This window comes from Rhinatrema bivittatum, chromosome 8, assembly GCF_901001135.1.
Source record: "Rhinatrema bivittatum chromosome 8, aRhiBiv1.1, whole genome shotgun sequence".
In the NCBI taxonomy this organism is placed as follows: Eukaryota; Metazoa; Chordata; class Amphibia; order Gymnophiona; family Rhinatrematidae; genus Rhinatrema; species Rhinatrema bivittatum.
In genome coordinates, this window is record NC_042622.1 from 260,785,565 (window position 1) to 260,802,043 (window position 16,479).

Sequence of the window (16,479 nt, forward strand, 5' to 3'; positions counted from 1 at the left end):
CTCCAACTAAGCTAAGTAGCTTGAATTTTTGTACTAAAATGGAATAGCAATTATTTGAAAAAACTGAAATGGTGATTGAGAATAACGAATGAAAGGCATGTCACAATAAGCATAAAGAAAATTGCATTTTCATGACCAATGATTAAAAGTTTTGGCAGAGGAAATCAATCTTGCTATCCAGCATTCCTGAGCCCAGTATGAGGTCATTTAAATGATAAAAAAAAATTTTTGTCCTGGTGAATATTGAAATTGGATTAATAGAGGTATATTAGTCTTTTTGTTGCATCACCGAGATATATATATATATATATATATATGCGGATCTCACTAAATCTGCTCCGCCCACCATCCCAGACTCTGAAGCCTCCACTAAATGCGAAGAATTGGCACTCTATTTCCACACTAAAATTGCAAATATCCTCCTCAGATTCCCCAACACTCCTTACCCCATCCCCCCAGTACTGGCCCAACCGCCACCCTTGACTCCCTTGACCTCACTTCCTCTAAGGAAATTGAATCAATTCTCAAAAAGATTATACCCGCCACCCATCCCACAGACACCAAATCACTCCTATCTATCCCTAACTCCATTGCCAAACCGATAGCTGACATCATTAATTGCTCACTCTCCTCTGGCATAGTCCCAGACACCCTCAAGCATGCAGTGGTTAAACCTCTACTCAAAAAACCATCTTTAGACTCTAACGATCCATCAAACTTCTGTCCCATCTCAAACCTCCATTTATCTCCAAAATTATGGAAAAGGTAGTCAACTAACAACTCATGGATTACCTCGAAAACCACAATATTCTTCACCCTACACAATTTGGCTTTCGCACGCACTTTAACAGGGAAACCCTCCTTCTCACCCTCTCTGACCATCTCATCAGAGGCATGGACCAAGGCCACTGCTACATCCTTGCCCTCCTTGATATCTCCTCTGCGTTTGACACTATTAGCCATAACCACCTCCTCTCCCGTCTTGCTGACATTGACATCTCTGGCTTAGCCCTCTTGTGGTTCAAATCCTACCTGTCTAATAGAAAATTCTCTGTCAAATAGGTAATGCTGAATCTACTCCTTACTCCCTCTCACAAGGGGTCCCACAAGGTTCCTCCCTCTCTTCCACCCTATTTAACATCTACCTTACACCCCTCTGCCAGCTCCTCTCAGACCTTGGCTTAAAAGTTCTACCTATATGCTGACGACATCCATGACTCTATCTCTGATGCCCTAAAGTTCTGGGAAACATGCCTTTCCTCTATTAACACCTTACTCTCAAACCTCCACCTTGCCCTAAACACTACTAAAACGGAACTGCTCTTCATCTCCCAACACCAAACTCCTAAACTCTCCCTGACAAATGACCCAGCATTCAGTTCCATTTCTGCTCAACCATTTGTAAGAGACCTTGGGGTCTTCATAGATCAGCAATTGAACTTAAAAAAATACATCAAGAACATCCTCAAAGAAGGCTTCTTCAAGCTCAATGTTCTAAAAAAATTAAAACCCTTACTCCATACCCACGACTGTCATCCAAGCCACCCTATCCTTCTAAAATGGATTACTGTAACTCCCTCCTCTTAGGGCTTCCCTACTCCACCATAAAACCGCTTCAAATGCTCCAGAATGTGGTAGCAAGGACCATTACAAATGCCCGTAAATCAGCCCACATCACCCCCAACCTTAAAGACCTACATTGGCTCCCCATCCCTTCACGTATTCTATATAAAACCCTCACCATCATCCATAAATCCATATACAGTCACAATTCTAACTGGCTCGATGACCCATTCTGCCCTACACGCTCCAACCGCCCTACCAGAGCAAACAACAAAGGAACCCTCCATGTGCCCTTCCTCAAAAAGGCACACCTCTCCTCTACGAGGGATCATGCCATCTCCATTGCTGGTCCCACACGATGGAATTCATTACCTACAAATCTCTGACTCGAACCTTGCACCACCAAATTCAAAAAGAAATTAAAGACATGGCTCTTTAAGCAGGCTTACCCTGATTAGCTCCCTCCCACATTAACCTGATGCTGCGCCATTTTTTATCTGATCCCATGTACATAGTTTGACTTTTTTGATTGTTTTTGTCTCTCCTGTTATTTATATTAATATTTTCTCCTGTTATTTATATTGATAGTTTCTGTTATTTAGCCTGTTATTTAATTACTAATTGCTGCTCTGTGTGCTCTCTTTCGGCCTCCTCTTTCTTTTGTTCCCCCCACCCTCAGCTCCCTGTTTTATGTATTTTCCACCTTTAGTTCAATTGTGAACTGGTATGATCCACCCACTAATGCCGGTATAAAAAAGTTTTTAAATAAATAAATATACTATGACAATTACTTCACCGGAAATTTCAGAGAGATATTTATAGATAGTTTCAATAAGAACATTACATTATCTGAATTCACACTGTCCTCTCTTGAGTCATTACCTAGTAGTATACAAAAAGAGCTGGACCATTTTATTTCATTGGTAAAAATATTACTTATTTTTTTCACCTCTTCCCAAAACCCCTGAATAGAAGAACATTCCCATAGACAATGAATCCTCGATGCTTGTGCACAACCACATTTAAACAAGCTCTGACCTCTATCAATGTCACCTAATTCCCCCTCCACATCCCCTCGCCACTTTTTTTTTTTTTTACAAGATTTTCAAAAAATCTGATACTTTTTATTCTGCAGCAGAAATGTATAGAGGTGAGATAATGGCCCTTGTCTGGCAGCAAAGAGCTTTAACAGAGCTTGATAGGCTACACTACTTAACTCCTCATCTACCACTGTCATGGCTTTTTAAACAATAGGCATGGTTTTGACCAGACGAGAAAGAACGATCATTCTGAAAGCCTAAATGATTTTTGCATTGCTCAAACGTATAGAACATTCTTGTAGCATTATCAAAATAAAAAATTACACCTCGCAGAGGCAGACGAGGTGAAACATAAGTGCCAGAGACAAACTTGTGCACTGTGATCCATATTTTCCTAACCTCCCCCTACTCAGAAAAGCATGCATGATTACACCATGCAGGTCTTTGGGCTTAGCATACAAGATAAAAGTTGGCTCAAAGGAGCACTAAGGGCCTGTACTAACTAGTGATCGGGATACTCAGACTTATCATATAGCCAATCTCCCAAAAACCGTAAATTAGCCGCCCAAGCATACACTTTAAAGTCAGGTACCCCCAGATTTTGGAGCCATCATTGTTGAAGAGGGTAAATGCACTCTCTTGCCCCGCCATAAAAATCTCCCAAACATTTTTTGTATAGCTCTGTGGTCTTTTGCCTTCAAAGAAATGAGGAGCATTAATAACAAGTATAACAATTTGGGCGCTACGGTCATCTTAATTGGCGTAACGCGCCTGTGTAAGGACCGAGGGAGAGATGACATGCAATTTTTTTATTCCCAGTACTAACCCCGAAAAATTTCTGGAAGAAAATGTTTCCGCATTAAGGAGTGCTTTTTGAATAATTAATAAACATTAAATGAAAGTAAAACTACAATTTTATGGGTAGGGAACTTAAAGTGTCCTTTTCCATCAATAAATAATTTGAGATACAGAATTTTCAGATATTGGAGCCGGCCCTCAATTTGGCTGTAGTTGATAGTAAGCTATCATTTAAGAGCCAAATTAGAAAAGTCTCCAGGATAGCTTTCTATAGGCTCCATTGGTGAGGCCACTGCATAATTATTTACACCTATGGATTACAGGCTATCTGTCCGGGCTTTAGTCATAAGAACATAAGAAAATGCCATACTGGGTCAGACCAAGGGTCCATCAAGCCCAGCATCCTGTTTCCAACAGAGGCCAATCCAGGCCATAAGAACCTGGCAAGTACCCAAAAACTAAGTCTATTCCATGTTACCATTGCTAATGGCAGTGGCTATTCTCTAAGGGGCGGATTTTAAAACCCCTGCGCGCGTAAATCCTTCTGGATTTACATGCGCCGGCGGCCTATTTTGCATAGGCCGCCGGCGCGCGCAGAGCCCCGGGACGCGCGTAAGTCCCGGGGCTTCCTGTCGGGGGCGTGGCGGGATGATGGGGCGTTTAGGGGGCGGGGTGCGGCGTTTCGGGGGCGGCGACGTGGGCATGGTTTTGGCCTGGGGGCATTCCGGGGGCATGGCTGCGGCCTCCGGAACAGCCCCTGGGACCAGACCACGGAGCGGGGCTGCCGGCCGACGCGCGCAAAGTTACGCCTGCTTTCAGCAGGCGTAACTTTGCCAACAAAGGTAAGGGGGGGGTTTAGATAGGGCCGGGGGGGTGGGTTAGGTAGGGGAAGGGAGGGGAAGGGCGAAGGAAAGTTCCCTCCGAGGCCGCTCCGAAATCGGAGCGGCCTCGGAGGGAACAGGCAGCGTGCGCTGGGCTCGGCGCGCGCAGGTTGCACAAACGTGCAGCCCTTTGCACGCGCCGACCCCGGATTTTATAAGATACACGCGGCTACGCGCGTATCTTATAAAATCCAGCGTACTTTTGTTCGCGCCTGCTGCGCGAACAAAAGTACGCGCTCGCGCAAGTATTTAAAATCTGCCCCTAAGTGAACTTAATAGCAGGTAATGGACTTCTCCTCCAAGAACTTATCCAATCCTTTTTTAAACACAGCTATACTAACTGCACTAACCACATCCTCTGGCAACAAATTCCAGAGTTTAATTGTGCGTTGAGTAAAAAAGAACTTTCTCCGATTAGTTTTAAATGTGCCACATGCTAACTTCATGGAGTGCCCCCTAGTCTTTCTACTATCCGAAAGAGTAAAGTCCTGTGCGCAGTGGACTACTGTAATGGGGTTACCGAAGCATTACAGCTGATTTTCAATCTGTGGTGGTCAGGGTAATTTGTAGGTTACGATGGGGGACAGATGTGAATCCATATATGAAACGGCTACATAGGATGCCAATCGCCCAACAAATTCAGTTCCAAATGTGTACTATTCTGCATAAAGCTGCTTATGGGAAGGTAATTGTTTAGCAGAGAGAATATCTGGCTATGTACCAAGGAGATCATTGTGATCGCAAGCTCAATATTGCTCGATATTCCTACGGTGAAAGACTTTAGGTTGGCATGTATTAGTATTAGGTTGAAAGCTTTCTCAATTAATGGGCCAAAGGTGGGGAATTGCATCTAGAAAATGTCAACAAGGATTTTAGGAAAAAATTGAAAGCATTTATTTTAGGAATAAAATTGAAAGCATTTATTTTATTCTTGCAGGCTTACCCAGAATGATCTACAGCAGTGTATAATTAAAGTAGTGGGATCATGGTGTAGTATATTATGTTTATGTATTTTAAGGTAATGTTCTGATGTTTTCATTTTGTATGTATATTGCTACCCGCACTGAACTGTGGTGAATTTGCGGGTTATAGATTTTAAATATAAATATAATAAATAAACTGAACTGGTATAAGCGCACAGAGGTAACACTCAGGGCCTCATTTTCTAAAATATTGCAGGCCTGCGATACTTTAGGGAATGAGGGGCGGGCCTGCATTAGCCGGCAGCAATCACACCGCCGCGGTGTGATCGCTGCTGGTTTCGCACCCAATAGCGCCACCATAGAAGGTGTACCTATTAGGCGCGAACTCGGACGCGAGAAGGGCCTTACCTTTTCGTCATCCGCGGCGTCTTCGCGGAGTCGGCCCCGGTGACGCCCCGACTCCTCCTCTTCCGGGGCCGACTCCGCCCCCATTTTGGTATCGCACGCGATAAGGGACTTTTCGCGTGCGCCAACGTCCCTTATCGCGTGCGATCCCTGTGGAAAACGAGGCCCTTAATTTGGAGACCTCCATCAAGTTCTTCCTGGTTCTTCTGGCTAAAATCTCACAGTCACCACCTGTACCTCGCTGCCCGCAGCTTAAACTAGAGTCACAAATGGCTGGAGGTTTCAGCAGCTTTGTCCTCTCTGCCTGAAGCCACAGTCTTCCTGGAAAGTCCTCCTCAACACCTCCCATCTTTATCTAGAGCTCACAGAGTTTAGTTGGCTTTCAAAGGGCTCTATCGCTCTCTCTACCAAGGCCCCACCCTAGGCCACCTTTTCATTCCCTTCCCCTTAATTGTTCTGTGCATATAACGTTATCCCTTTTCCTAGGGTTCTAGTTTCCAATTTAGCTGCTCTGCATTTTCTGGTCCTGTGCCCCCCCCATGTAGCACATATATCCCATCACGGTCACAAGCTGCTCAGGAAAAAGAGAGAGGAGCTGAGTAGAATTGCCAGCTCATTCCCAGATCAGCGGTACAAGGCGGATCCACTTCTCGTTTTGCCTCATTGCCTGCACGCATTTGTAGTTCTGATTTGTCTATTCGGCTCAATGAGAACATCAGGACTACAAATGCATGCATGTAACAGGGCAAAGCCAGACCTGGATCCACCTGTTTGGTTGTCCTGGGATGAAGTATCAACCCTAGCAGGCAAGGGAAAAGCAGAATAGGGTTGCTACCTTACCATAGGTCGACCTCAGCAATTGCTAAGTGAGAGGAGGAGGCAGGTGGGGCAAGAAACTGAAATGCAGTAACTGCTGAGGTTATAGAAGGGTCAGGCGGGAGAAAAGCACAGACAATAAGCAGAAAAGGATGATCTAATTTTAAAAAGATACAAGCAGATAAAAACCTCTTTCAAATGAATTTGTAGGTAAAACAGAAAGATGTTGCATAGTATGATAGTTGCCCTGTCTCTTTTCAGCAGGGAAGGCCAACCTAAGTCATTGGTTTTCTGAGCGAGTTGCTTAATCTTTCCCAGAAATGAGCTTTCAAAATTCACTGCCTGAACTTTGTGAACTAATGATCGTGAGTGGGACACGAGCAGGGAGGGGCCAGAGGGTTAAAACCAAACCCTGTAGCCTTCTAATCCCCTCACTTCTGCCGGGCAGACTTACGTGCTTAAAATGCATGCTTACTCATTTTTTGTTTTAAACACATTCAGTTCTTATACCATAAAACCAGAACCTATAGCTGAGGCCATGATTTGAGCTGAAATCACTGTACTGTTGAGTAGATACTGTCTGATGGTGACACTTAAGTGACAGAACACATCCAGAGCTCTGTACTCCACTTTCTCTGTGCAGTAAATAAGTGTATAACCACTTACAGAAAAGCAAACAAGCAGCTAATTGGAGATGACAGCCTTCTAAGGCCAAGAAACGTCTGAAGCTGTGCCAGGCAATGTCATAAGAACATAAGGTATGCCTTACTGGGTCAGACCAAGGGTCCATCAAGCCCAGTATTCTGTTTCCAACAGTGGCCAATCCAAGTCACAAGTACCTGGCAAGTACCCAAACATTAACAAGTAAATTTTCAAACCCCCGGCACGCACAAATACCAGGAGATACATGCGTGGCTGGGGCACGCGAGCGCTGAACGCATTTTCAAAGCGGTCCGGCCACGTGCATATCTCCCAGTACGCATGGAAGAGCCAGGTTTCTAAAAAGGGGCGAGCAGGGGCGGGATGGGGGCCATCAGGCACTGTACCGGTGAAGCATGCGCCGGCAACCGGCCAGCGGGCGGAACCTGCTTCTGCTCGTGAAAGCAGATAAGCTATAAAACAAAAACATTGAGGTGGTTTGGGGGATTAGGGATTCGGGGCATAGAGGAGAAAAGGGAGGAAGGATAGTTAGGGGGTTAGGGAACTGGGGCAGTCTCGATCGCATTGCTGCGCACTTCTAATTAAAATCCCCCCCTTGTATGTGCGAGTCGCACGCGCCGATATAAAATTGGGTGCGCGGGTGCGCGCGGGTAGTGGATTTATAGCATGCGTGTGTCGGCGTGCGCATGTTCTAAAATCGGCACGCGCACTGGGAACCATGCAGATTTAAGCACCTCACTCGTCCCACCCCTTTCCAGATCATTTCTAAATATATTGAAAAGCACCGGTCCAAGTACAGATCCCTGAGGCACTCCACTGTTTACCTTTCACCACTGTGAAAACTGACCATTTAATCCTACTCTCTGTTTCCTGTCTTTTAACCAGTTTGTAATCCACGAAAGGACATCGCCTCCTATCCCATGGCATTTTGGTTTTCTTAGAAGCCTCTCATGTGGGATTTTGTCGAACGCCTTCTGAAAATCCAAATACACCACATCTACCGGTTGTCCGCATGTTTATTCACCCCTTCAGACACTTGTGAGGCAAGACTTCCCTTGGGTAAATCCATGCTGGCTGTGTCCCATTAAACCATGTCTGTCTAAATGTTCAGTGATTTTATTCTTTATAACAGCTTTTCCCGGCACTGAAGTCAGGCTCACCAGTCTGTAGTTTCCCGGATCTCCCCTGGAGCTCTTTTTAAATATCGGGGTTACAGTGGGCCACTCTCCAGCCTTCAGGTAACAATGGACAATGTTAATGACAGCTTACAAGTTTTTACTAATAGGTCTGAAATTTCATGTTTGAATTCTTGCAGACCCCTTGCCCTATGATCGTATGCAGAGAGCCAGAAACAAAAACCTAGGACATTATTTACCTTGCACAGGTTACCAGTGAGACCCCCACCTTGAATATGTGTTCTGTTCTGGAGGCCGAAAACCTTGGAAGGACATTGAGAGAATGGCAGTGGTTCAGAGAAGGCTACTAAAATGTTCCAGGCCAACACAAAGTCTACAAAGAGAGGTGTAAGATACTCGAAATGCAGTCGTATAGAACCTCGGAAGGCCAAGGAGGGGAGATTACAAGTCGGTGGGCAGAGAGCAGGGGAGGGGAGGGGTAAGGTTGCGTCAGGTTTCCAAGAAGGTTGGGGTAACCCGCAAAGGGTGGCCAAGGTTACAACCAGAACAGATACGGGGTGGCCTATGCTTCAGATAACAGCCTCGCTAGTTTTGATAGCTGTGTGGATTGTTATAAGGTTTGGTGGGAGATACAAGAAGGGCTTGGGTATTGGATTAAGTAAGGAGCTTGTAAGAACCAAAGAGGTGTTAGGGGCCAGCTCTGGAATGGAATTTAGACATTGCCTAGGAGAGAAAAAGAAGACATTGTCAGGAATAGGGAGGAGAGGTCATGGGAGAGGGGTAACTGGTTCATCTATTCAAAGTAGTAGAGAACCAGACAGGACAGCAAGGGGTTCTTATTTCCCAAATCCAGAAAGAAAGTAACCTTCAAAACCATTTCTAACCATAAAAACATAGAAATGACAGCAAAAAAAAAAAAAGGACTATATGGTTTATCCAGTCTGCCCAGCAAGCTTAAGGTAGTAACTGTCACTCCGGGCGGTTATCCCCAAACCTTATGAAACCCCATACACATTTCAGCGAGTAACATTTTTTTACTGGGTGATGAGCTTTCTGGAAAATTCAGACTGTTGCTTGACGCACTTTGCTTGTGGACTTGGCCATAGAAGCAGTCCTGTGCTTTTCCCCTTATGTCTGGGTATCACTATCCCAGCTGGTGGAAGTCGGGGCCTTAGGTTGTGGTCTGAATCCTATTCCTCTTTTCTTCCTGCCGTCTAAGCTGGGAGCATCTGCTAAGGATAGTAACTGCTGCACCAGCAAGTTACCCCCCTGCATGTTATTCTTCATGCCTGTCCTCTAGCCATCCAAGCAGGTTGCATTAAGGCTTATTCTGAGAAAAAACAGTGTTTTACTCGCAGGACTGGGCTTTTCTAAAACTGCCCTGCCTGTGTGTGGATAAACTTCTGCGTGCAGCACCGCCAAACACGCAACTTTGCTTGCAGCGAGCAGAGGCGATCCCAGGGACGTATTTGGTGGTGGTGAGGGGGATGACTTGCTTTTATGGGTGTACTTTTGAATTTTCAAAAGTATCTGTGTATTTTTATCTTGGAAAAACTACTATGCACATATTAGCAGGTGTAAATATGTGTGGAAAGTTTTCCTATGTAATTTTACAAGTGAAAATCTGTGAAAAGTCAACCAGTAAAAGATATTCTAGGACTCTACACCAATATGGGCAGTCACAAAATTACCCCATAGTGACTTGACCCAAGCTGGATATTAGAACAAAAGCACAAGGAGATAGAGACTGAACCCAACGTCATACACACAGAGCCAGTGATGGACCTGGAACTAGAATCTACTGGTTACAGAAGATTTCCTAACGCTAATCAAGAAAGGAACGATTCATAACTTCATCAATGCTCTGAGTTAGGAGCTTTGGCAGTGCCCCTGTGTGGTAGCACAGTGCTTTGGGAATGTTGCAGTGCTCCTGTTTGTGAACCCAGTGAGTTAGGAGCATGGCAGTGCCCCTGTGTGGTAGCACAGTGCTTTGGGAATGTTGCAGTGCTCCTGTTTGTTTACACAGTGAGTTAGGAGCATTGGCAGTGCCCCTGTGTGGTAGCACAGTGCTTTGGGAATGTTGCAGTGCTCCTGTTTGTTTACACAGTGAGTTAGGAGCGTTGGCAGTGCCCCTGTGTGGTAGCACAGTGCTTTGGGAATGTTGCAGTGCTCCTGTTTGTGAACACAGTGAGTTAGGAGTGTTGGCAGTGCTCTCATGTGTAGTAGCACAGTGCTTTGCGAATGTAGCAGTGCTCTTATTTGTGAACACAGTGAGTTAGGAGCATTGACAGTGCCCCCGTGTGGTAGCACAGTGCTTTGGGAATGTAGCAGTGCTCCTGTTTGTGAGTTTGGACTGTTGGCAATGATTGAGCACAAGTGAGTTAGGACTGTTGGCAGTGCCGCTATATAAATGCACTGAGTTAGAAATGCTGGTAGCTCTGACAGGCTGCTGTTTTAGCAGCCCCCCTTTTGACCTTCTGTCTCTGGTTTACTTGTTTGCAAGGTTTCATCACCAATTCCCAAGCTTTGAATTCTCTTGCACAGAATTTCACAACCAGCTTCAGCTGGCCAAGGGCCTCTTTTTGGTGTGGAGAAAGGATAGCGAGAGGATTCAGTGAAATCACAGCACAGAATTAGGCACAGGGTAAACAGATGTGGGGTGTTTGTCCTTAATGGAAAAGTAAACATGGTGTTCCAGCAGGGGAGACCTGGGTCTCTCTTACAGGTAGAGGCAAACATTTCTAGTCTGACAGCTACAGAAAAAAAAGCCATAAAAATGCACTTCTGTGAACCAGTGAAGGTTGGAGCAGGCAGATCTCGCCCCAATGTCCTCCGAAGATGGGCAGGACCCCCAGGCTGGATCTTTCTGCTGAACAGCAGAGAGGGAGCTGAGGTTGTGTCCTTAAAGAAAAGAGAAGGCAGGGAATGCAGAACCACCCAAGCTCAGTTTATGCCGAGAACTGATATATCCATGGCACAGCACATGTGGCACAGCACATGTGGCACAGCACATGTAGCACAGCCCACCAGTGGGAAGTCAGGGGGAGTGCTCTACCTGCTGGGCAGCAGAAAATCTACCCCAAACCAGCAAAGGCTGAAAAGAGAGAAAAAGAGAAGAGATCTGGGTACTGATCTGATCTCTGTATGCATCTATCGCGGTAATCTTTCTACATACAGCATTTCGTCCAGTGTAATCTCTTTCTAGAAATCTGCTCAGTCAGCTACAGTATCTAGCTTTATTTACAGGGTAGGGCACAGCTTTTAGGGGGGATGGCTCAAGGCCGGAATGACCCCCACACCCTCCCCCCTTACCTTTTCGGGTAACTAACAATACTTCTTAGATACAGAAATGTGCTTGTGGAAGCTGGTTCAGGAATTATTGTTATTTTTCTTATACAAACCCTGTTAATGCGAACAATACAATAAGGAAATCAGGAAAGCCCGGAAGCAAATCATTTCTTGGTTTTAATTAAAGGAAAGCCCACGGTGGGGTTCCTCCTCATGGTCTTTGTCGTGATGCTTCTGACTTTGGTCTGTACAGAAAAGTTAGCTCCACAAGGTCCATGTGAAACAGAGCTTAGCCTCTATGTATTATTTACGGGTACTTCTATAGAACGATAGCCATGCGTCACACCTCTCTGCTCCTGGAATGACCCCTTCGCAGGTTCTGCCTCAAGTTTGGATCTTTTCCTCACAACCACCTGAGGGTTTCTCTCTGATTCTGCATCCCCCCCTTCCCCCTCCCTTGGCTAGGGGCCATGCAACAGGGCTCCCTCTGGAACCCTTGCACTTACGGGCCTTAGGTTGTCACCACCGCACAATGACCGGGGACTCCCGCCCTCTGGGGGACTGTGAATGCTGTCTTTATAGCAACTCCAGCTCTGCCCGACCCCACGAGCAATAGACCTGAGGCGGGAATCACATTGAGGACCCTCTGTAAGGAAGTGCACGGCACTCCCACAGAGCCCCCCCCCCCCCCCCGCCCCGATCCCTTCCTCTACTAAAGCATGGCTCAGCACCGCAGAGTACGCGAATGTCTGGGAGGACTGCGAGGTGCTTTCCGGTAACTTGAACAACTCTACCTGATCTGTTCAAGGTCTGGCCAGCAAATGCAATGTGTACAGCTGGCAATGGATCAGTTTCAGGCAGTTAGTCCTCGCCATCATCCCCTGAACAAGGCCAGACCAAGATGCAGTAATTGCTCTTGCCCAGGAATTAAGTAACGGAATATTAAACAAGAGTTTCCCCAAAGGAGCAATTTTTTTTTTTTTGTGTGTGTGTAACAGAAACTCTCACGAGAGTTAGTGTCCCCCAAATCTAATTTCTAATCTAATCTTGAGTTTATATACACCACATTCCTGGTCCACCAAAGGACCACCCAATGTGGTTCACAGTAATTCAAACAACTACATAATCAAATCACGTTCTATAGGTAGAAGCTGCTTAACTTCTTCTTGCTTCTTGTCAGCTGTGGCCCAAATTAATTCCATAATAGTGCCAGCAAGGCCTGGTAGTGGGAGGTGGAATAACCCAGTGTTTAAAGAGGGGGCTGGATCCCCCTCCCCCTGCTCCCTCTGACCTTGAGAAAGTCACTTCACCTTCCATTATGGCAGGCACAAATTTATAAGCCCTTTGGGACAGGGACATACTTACACTACCTGAATGAAACTCACCTTGAGCTACCCATGAAAAGGTGGGAACTACATTAAAATAAATATAGATATGACCTACATTTTTGTTTCTCGCTCTCTCTCTATATATATTTACACACCTTGGAATATGCTACAATCTTGGTGAAATCCTGAATCTGAAATACCAATTATACATTTTGAAATTGTAAAGGAGCTCCTCCCTAGAACAAAAACTGCAATATTCTCCCTAAGGAAAATTCAAATGAAGCAACATAAACTATTCTCACGCAACATAATTTGTCAGATTTTGAGAATGTGTTAAAAAAAAAAAAAAAGCCAGCTCTGTAAAATGAGCTTCTTTTGGCTGGTTTCTGCTATTGTTTTATGATTTAAATTGCATTCTGTTTCTCAAGCACCTTTCAATCAGGTACTGCTGGTAGTCTCCTATGCCCAATCTGTTGTACCCGAGGCAATGGAGGATGAAGTCCCTTCTCAAGGTCACAAGGAGTGACAGTGGGATTTGAACCCTGGTTTCCCTGCTTTGCAACCGAACGGTGCCTGTAACTTTCTTCCACTCTCTAGCAAAGTCTTATCAATTATAGGAAAGAAAATGCCAAAGAACATACAAAGGAGCTAAGGAGTCCTTGTGCGGCACCAAACACAGTTTTCATGAATGGCAATATTCACAAGACAGAGTTAACATTTCGACATTTCCTCCTTCTGCGAACACCAATATACAAATTGCTCTCTTCCACGCAGTGGAAATCAAGCAGATTCACATTCAAGCAAGGCAGATTAGAATCCCGGGAAAAGCGCATTGGATCTGCAGGTTCAGTTTTCAGACCCGACTTCTGCTCCTCAGACCAGTTGGAGCAAAGTTAATCCCAGCCTCTGGACAGGAGGGTTTTGCACCTACCACGACAGAAAATGACTCTCCAGATACCTTAGGTATGAGCTCGGTCTGTTGTGCCCTAGACAGTCTGGAGCTGGTAAGGTGTAAAACCTATAGGCAATATGCACTTGGAAGCTCATTTTAATAGGTGGTACATTTTCCTGGTCCCTCATTGCATCTCTCTAGGGCTAATGTCACAGTCATTCAATGTGTGTGTGTAACTGAAACTGTCCCTGGGCAGTCACAGTCCTCTCCTCCTCTCTGATCTCTCTAGGGATAGCACAGAAACTTTTATGTAAGCCACTCTAATGGATCAGCAAGGGAGGGCATTAAATAAAATAAATAATACATCTTTTTAGTCACAGCCTTTTTCTCCTCTCTATTGATGTCATAATCCAGTGTCTGTGACATCATAGTCTTTTCTTCAGAGCAACTATGGCCACATAATTCATATTAGTCTGGGATAATGTTTCTTTTACTCAGGAACTTCTAACTAATCTGCTGGGATAAGAAGAGGGAATATAGAAGGAGCTCTTGGCAGGGCATTAGGGTAACTAAACCTGGAACAGTGAGAGCAATATGGTTTAATAAAAGCATGTGATTTTTAAGGATGAAAGGAAAGGAGACTTGGAGGACAGGATGAGATCCTCTAAAAAAACCTTCCTCAGAGTCCAGGAGGATCTCTGGCACTCCCTTCCTCTCAATGACAGCTGCCTGCTGCAGTGCTGTCATTCAAACCTTACATCTGGGAACATCTGCATCCTCTTGGTTATTACATTTGTCCCTTCCCCGGCCCAGCTTCCCTTCTTACCTTGCTGGACAAACAATGCAGGAAAGCTGCTAGGAGAAAGTGGCAGATCCCAAGCGCAGCTTTCATGGTGCCCGACTAGGAGAGGGGGAGAAGAGGGGTTGGGGGGAGGGGCAGAGCCTGGGCTGTCCGGCAGGGATCCAGTCCTAAAGGGCAGATCCAGCGCGCCGGTTGCTCCTGGCCCCGCTCAGGTCCATTGTAAAGCTCCAGGGGTACAATCCCGCATCCAGATCCAAAGTAGCAAATATCCCAAGGCAAGAGAAATCCAGAGCCCGGCAGGAACCTTATCACGATCGGCAGAAAAGGGCTAGCAAAAGGCAGAAAAAGAGCAGCATCTTCAACCCGTTTTCTTTTGAAAAAATCAGCAGCAAAATCATTCGGCCAACTTTTTTCCTTTTCTCTAGCCCAACCTACAAAGTGCCTTGATTTAAGACAACACAAAACCAAACCGAAAAGCCCGCAAGCATGATAATCCGGCAAGGGGAAAAAAAAATAGACCAATTCGCAATCAAATCATTTCCAGTTGTCCCTCAGCAAAGAAATAGCGTGCGTCCCCCCTCCCCCCGCCGTTGCACTATCCTTCCGATCCGGCGAATGCAGCCTCCCCCCTGGAGCCGGCTGGCTTCTCGGCTTGGGATGGGTGGGGGGGGAGAGCGCCCTGTCACAGGTGCACAGCCAGGAAAGGAGGGCACGCGGCGGCCGCTGCCTCCCCGCACGCTCTCTGCGACTGAGCCAGAGAGCAAAGGGAGCTCATGTGATGTGGTGTGAGCGGCTGCTGGCCTGGGCAAAGGGGGAGGGAGGGAGGGGAGAGAGAGAGAGGGAGGGCGCGTGCTGCTGCGCCATGTGCACATTTACAGACCATTCCTTGCATTTTCTCCAATCAAAAACTGCCCCCTTTTTTTTTTTTTTTTTATCAGCGTTCCTTGTTTTGGAACAGCAACCTTAAAGTAATGAAAGGTTTCTTTTTTGAAATGAAAGTCCCCTTTGGGTATCTCATTGTAGCAACACCTTTCACTAACTGACGTTCCCCCCCCCCCCCCTCAATTCCCTCGTGCCCTGCTGTCCCGCCTCCCCCGCGGATTCAGGTGAAAGCAGCCCAGAACTTGCTGTTTCCCCCCCCCCCCCCCGTTTCCTCTCCCCCCTCAGGCAAAGCCCAGCCCTTATGGGACAGCCTGGTGTCAGTGTTCCTACCGCTTACGGTTTCCACAATCTCGTACCTGATTTTTCACCTCAGCTAGGCTCGTGTGAAGGAGGCAGTCAGTGCTGAGGTCACTGGGGAAAAAAACCTATTGGTTTCGGGCTACAGAGTGATTTACATTTAAATGTGAATCCGATAAAGGCTAAGAAACGGAAGGAGCGTGCCTGCTCTAGTGTTAGTAGAAAACCCCCATTCTCTAGCCGGCGCCTGCCTGCTATGTCTCCTGTTATGACGGGACATTCTTTTAAGGGCAGTGTTTTAAAGGAGCTGCTAGAACAGGCAAGCAGCAGAGTAAAGAGCGAGTTAATAGATTCTTCCCAGAGCAAGTTCCCAGCAGGGGATAATGAATCTGATAGCAGACTTCCCAGTCAGCCAGTTGCCCCTTCGGTGCCCGTCGGGGCTAGCGCCCAGGATACAGCTGCCTTTATTGCAAATATTTTAGGTCACATGGCTAAAGCTGGATTTGTTAATTTTCAGCAGGTGCGGTGGGTGGCGGGAGAGGTGCGGAAGGTATAAGAGGTTGGCCCTCAGAATTAGGAGCATCTTTAGGCAATCAGATTTATCCTCAGGATGTTGGAATAAAAGGGTGGCCCCTTGTGGGCAAGCAAAAAGGGGCCCCTTTACAAAAGATCCCTTTACATTTAGGAGCACTAAAGGGGGATTGGTGGCGGGGGGGGGATTGTTGCGGATACAGGTTGTTTTGCAGATGAAGCCGATGATGAGGTGCC

The 16,479-nt window shown here is 46.1% G+C and overlaps 1 protein-coding gene across 2 annotated transcripts in view; it reads right to left on the reverse strand.

Moving 5' to 3' along the window:
* VEGFB (vascular endothelial growth factor B) overlaps window positions 1-15,319 on the reverse strand; it is a 132,048-nt gene extending 116,729 nt beyond the window's left edge. Inside the window, exon 1 of one of the 2 annotated variants that reach the window (XM_029614756.1) lies at window positions 14,557-15,319. In XM_029614756.1, the coding sequence (XP_029470616.1) occupies window positions 14,557-14,622 (66 nt within the window). In that variant the 5' untranslated portion in view covers window positions 14,623-15,319. The remainder of the gene's footprint in view (window positions 1-14,556) is intronic. The other variant, XM_029614755.1, reaches the window with a different exon arrangement.
* Between the last annotated feature and the right edge of the window lie 1,160 nt (window positions 15,320-16,479).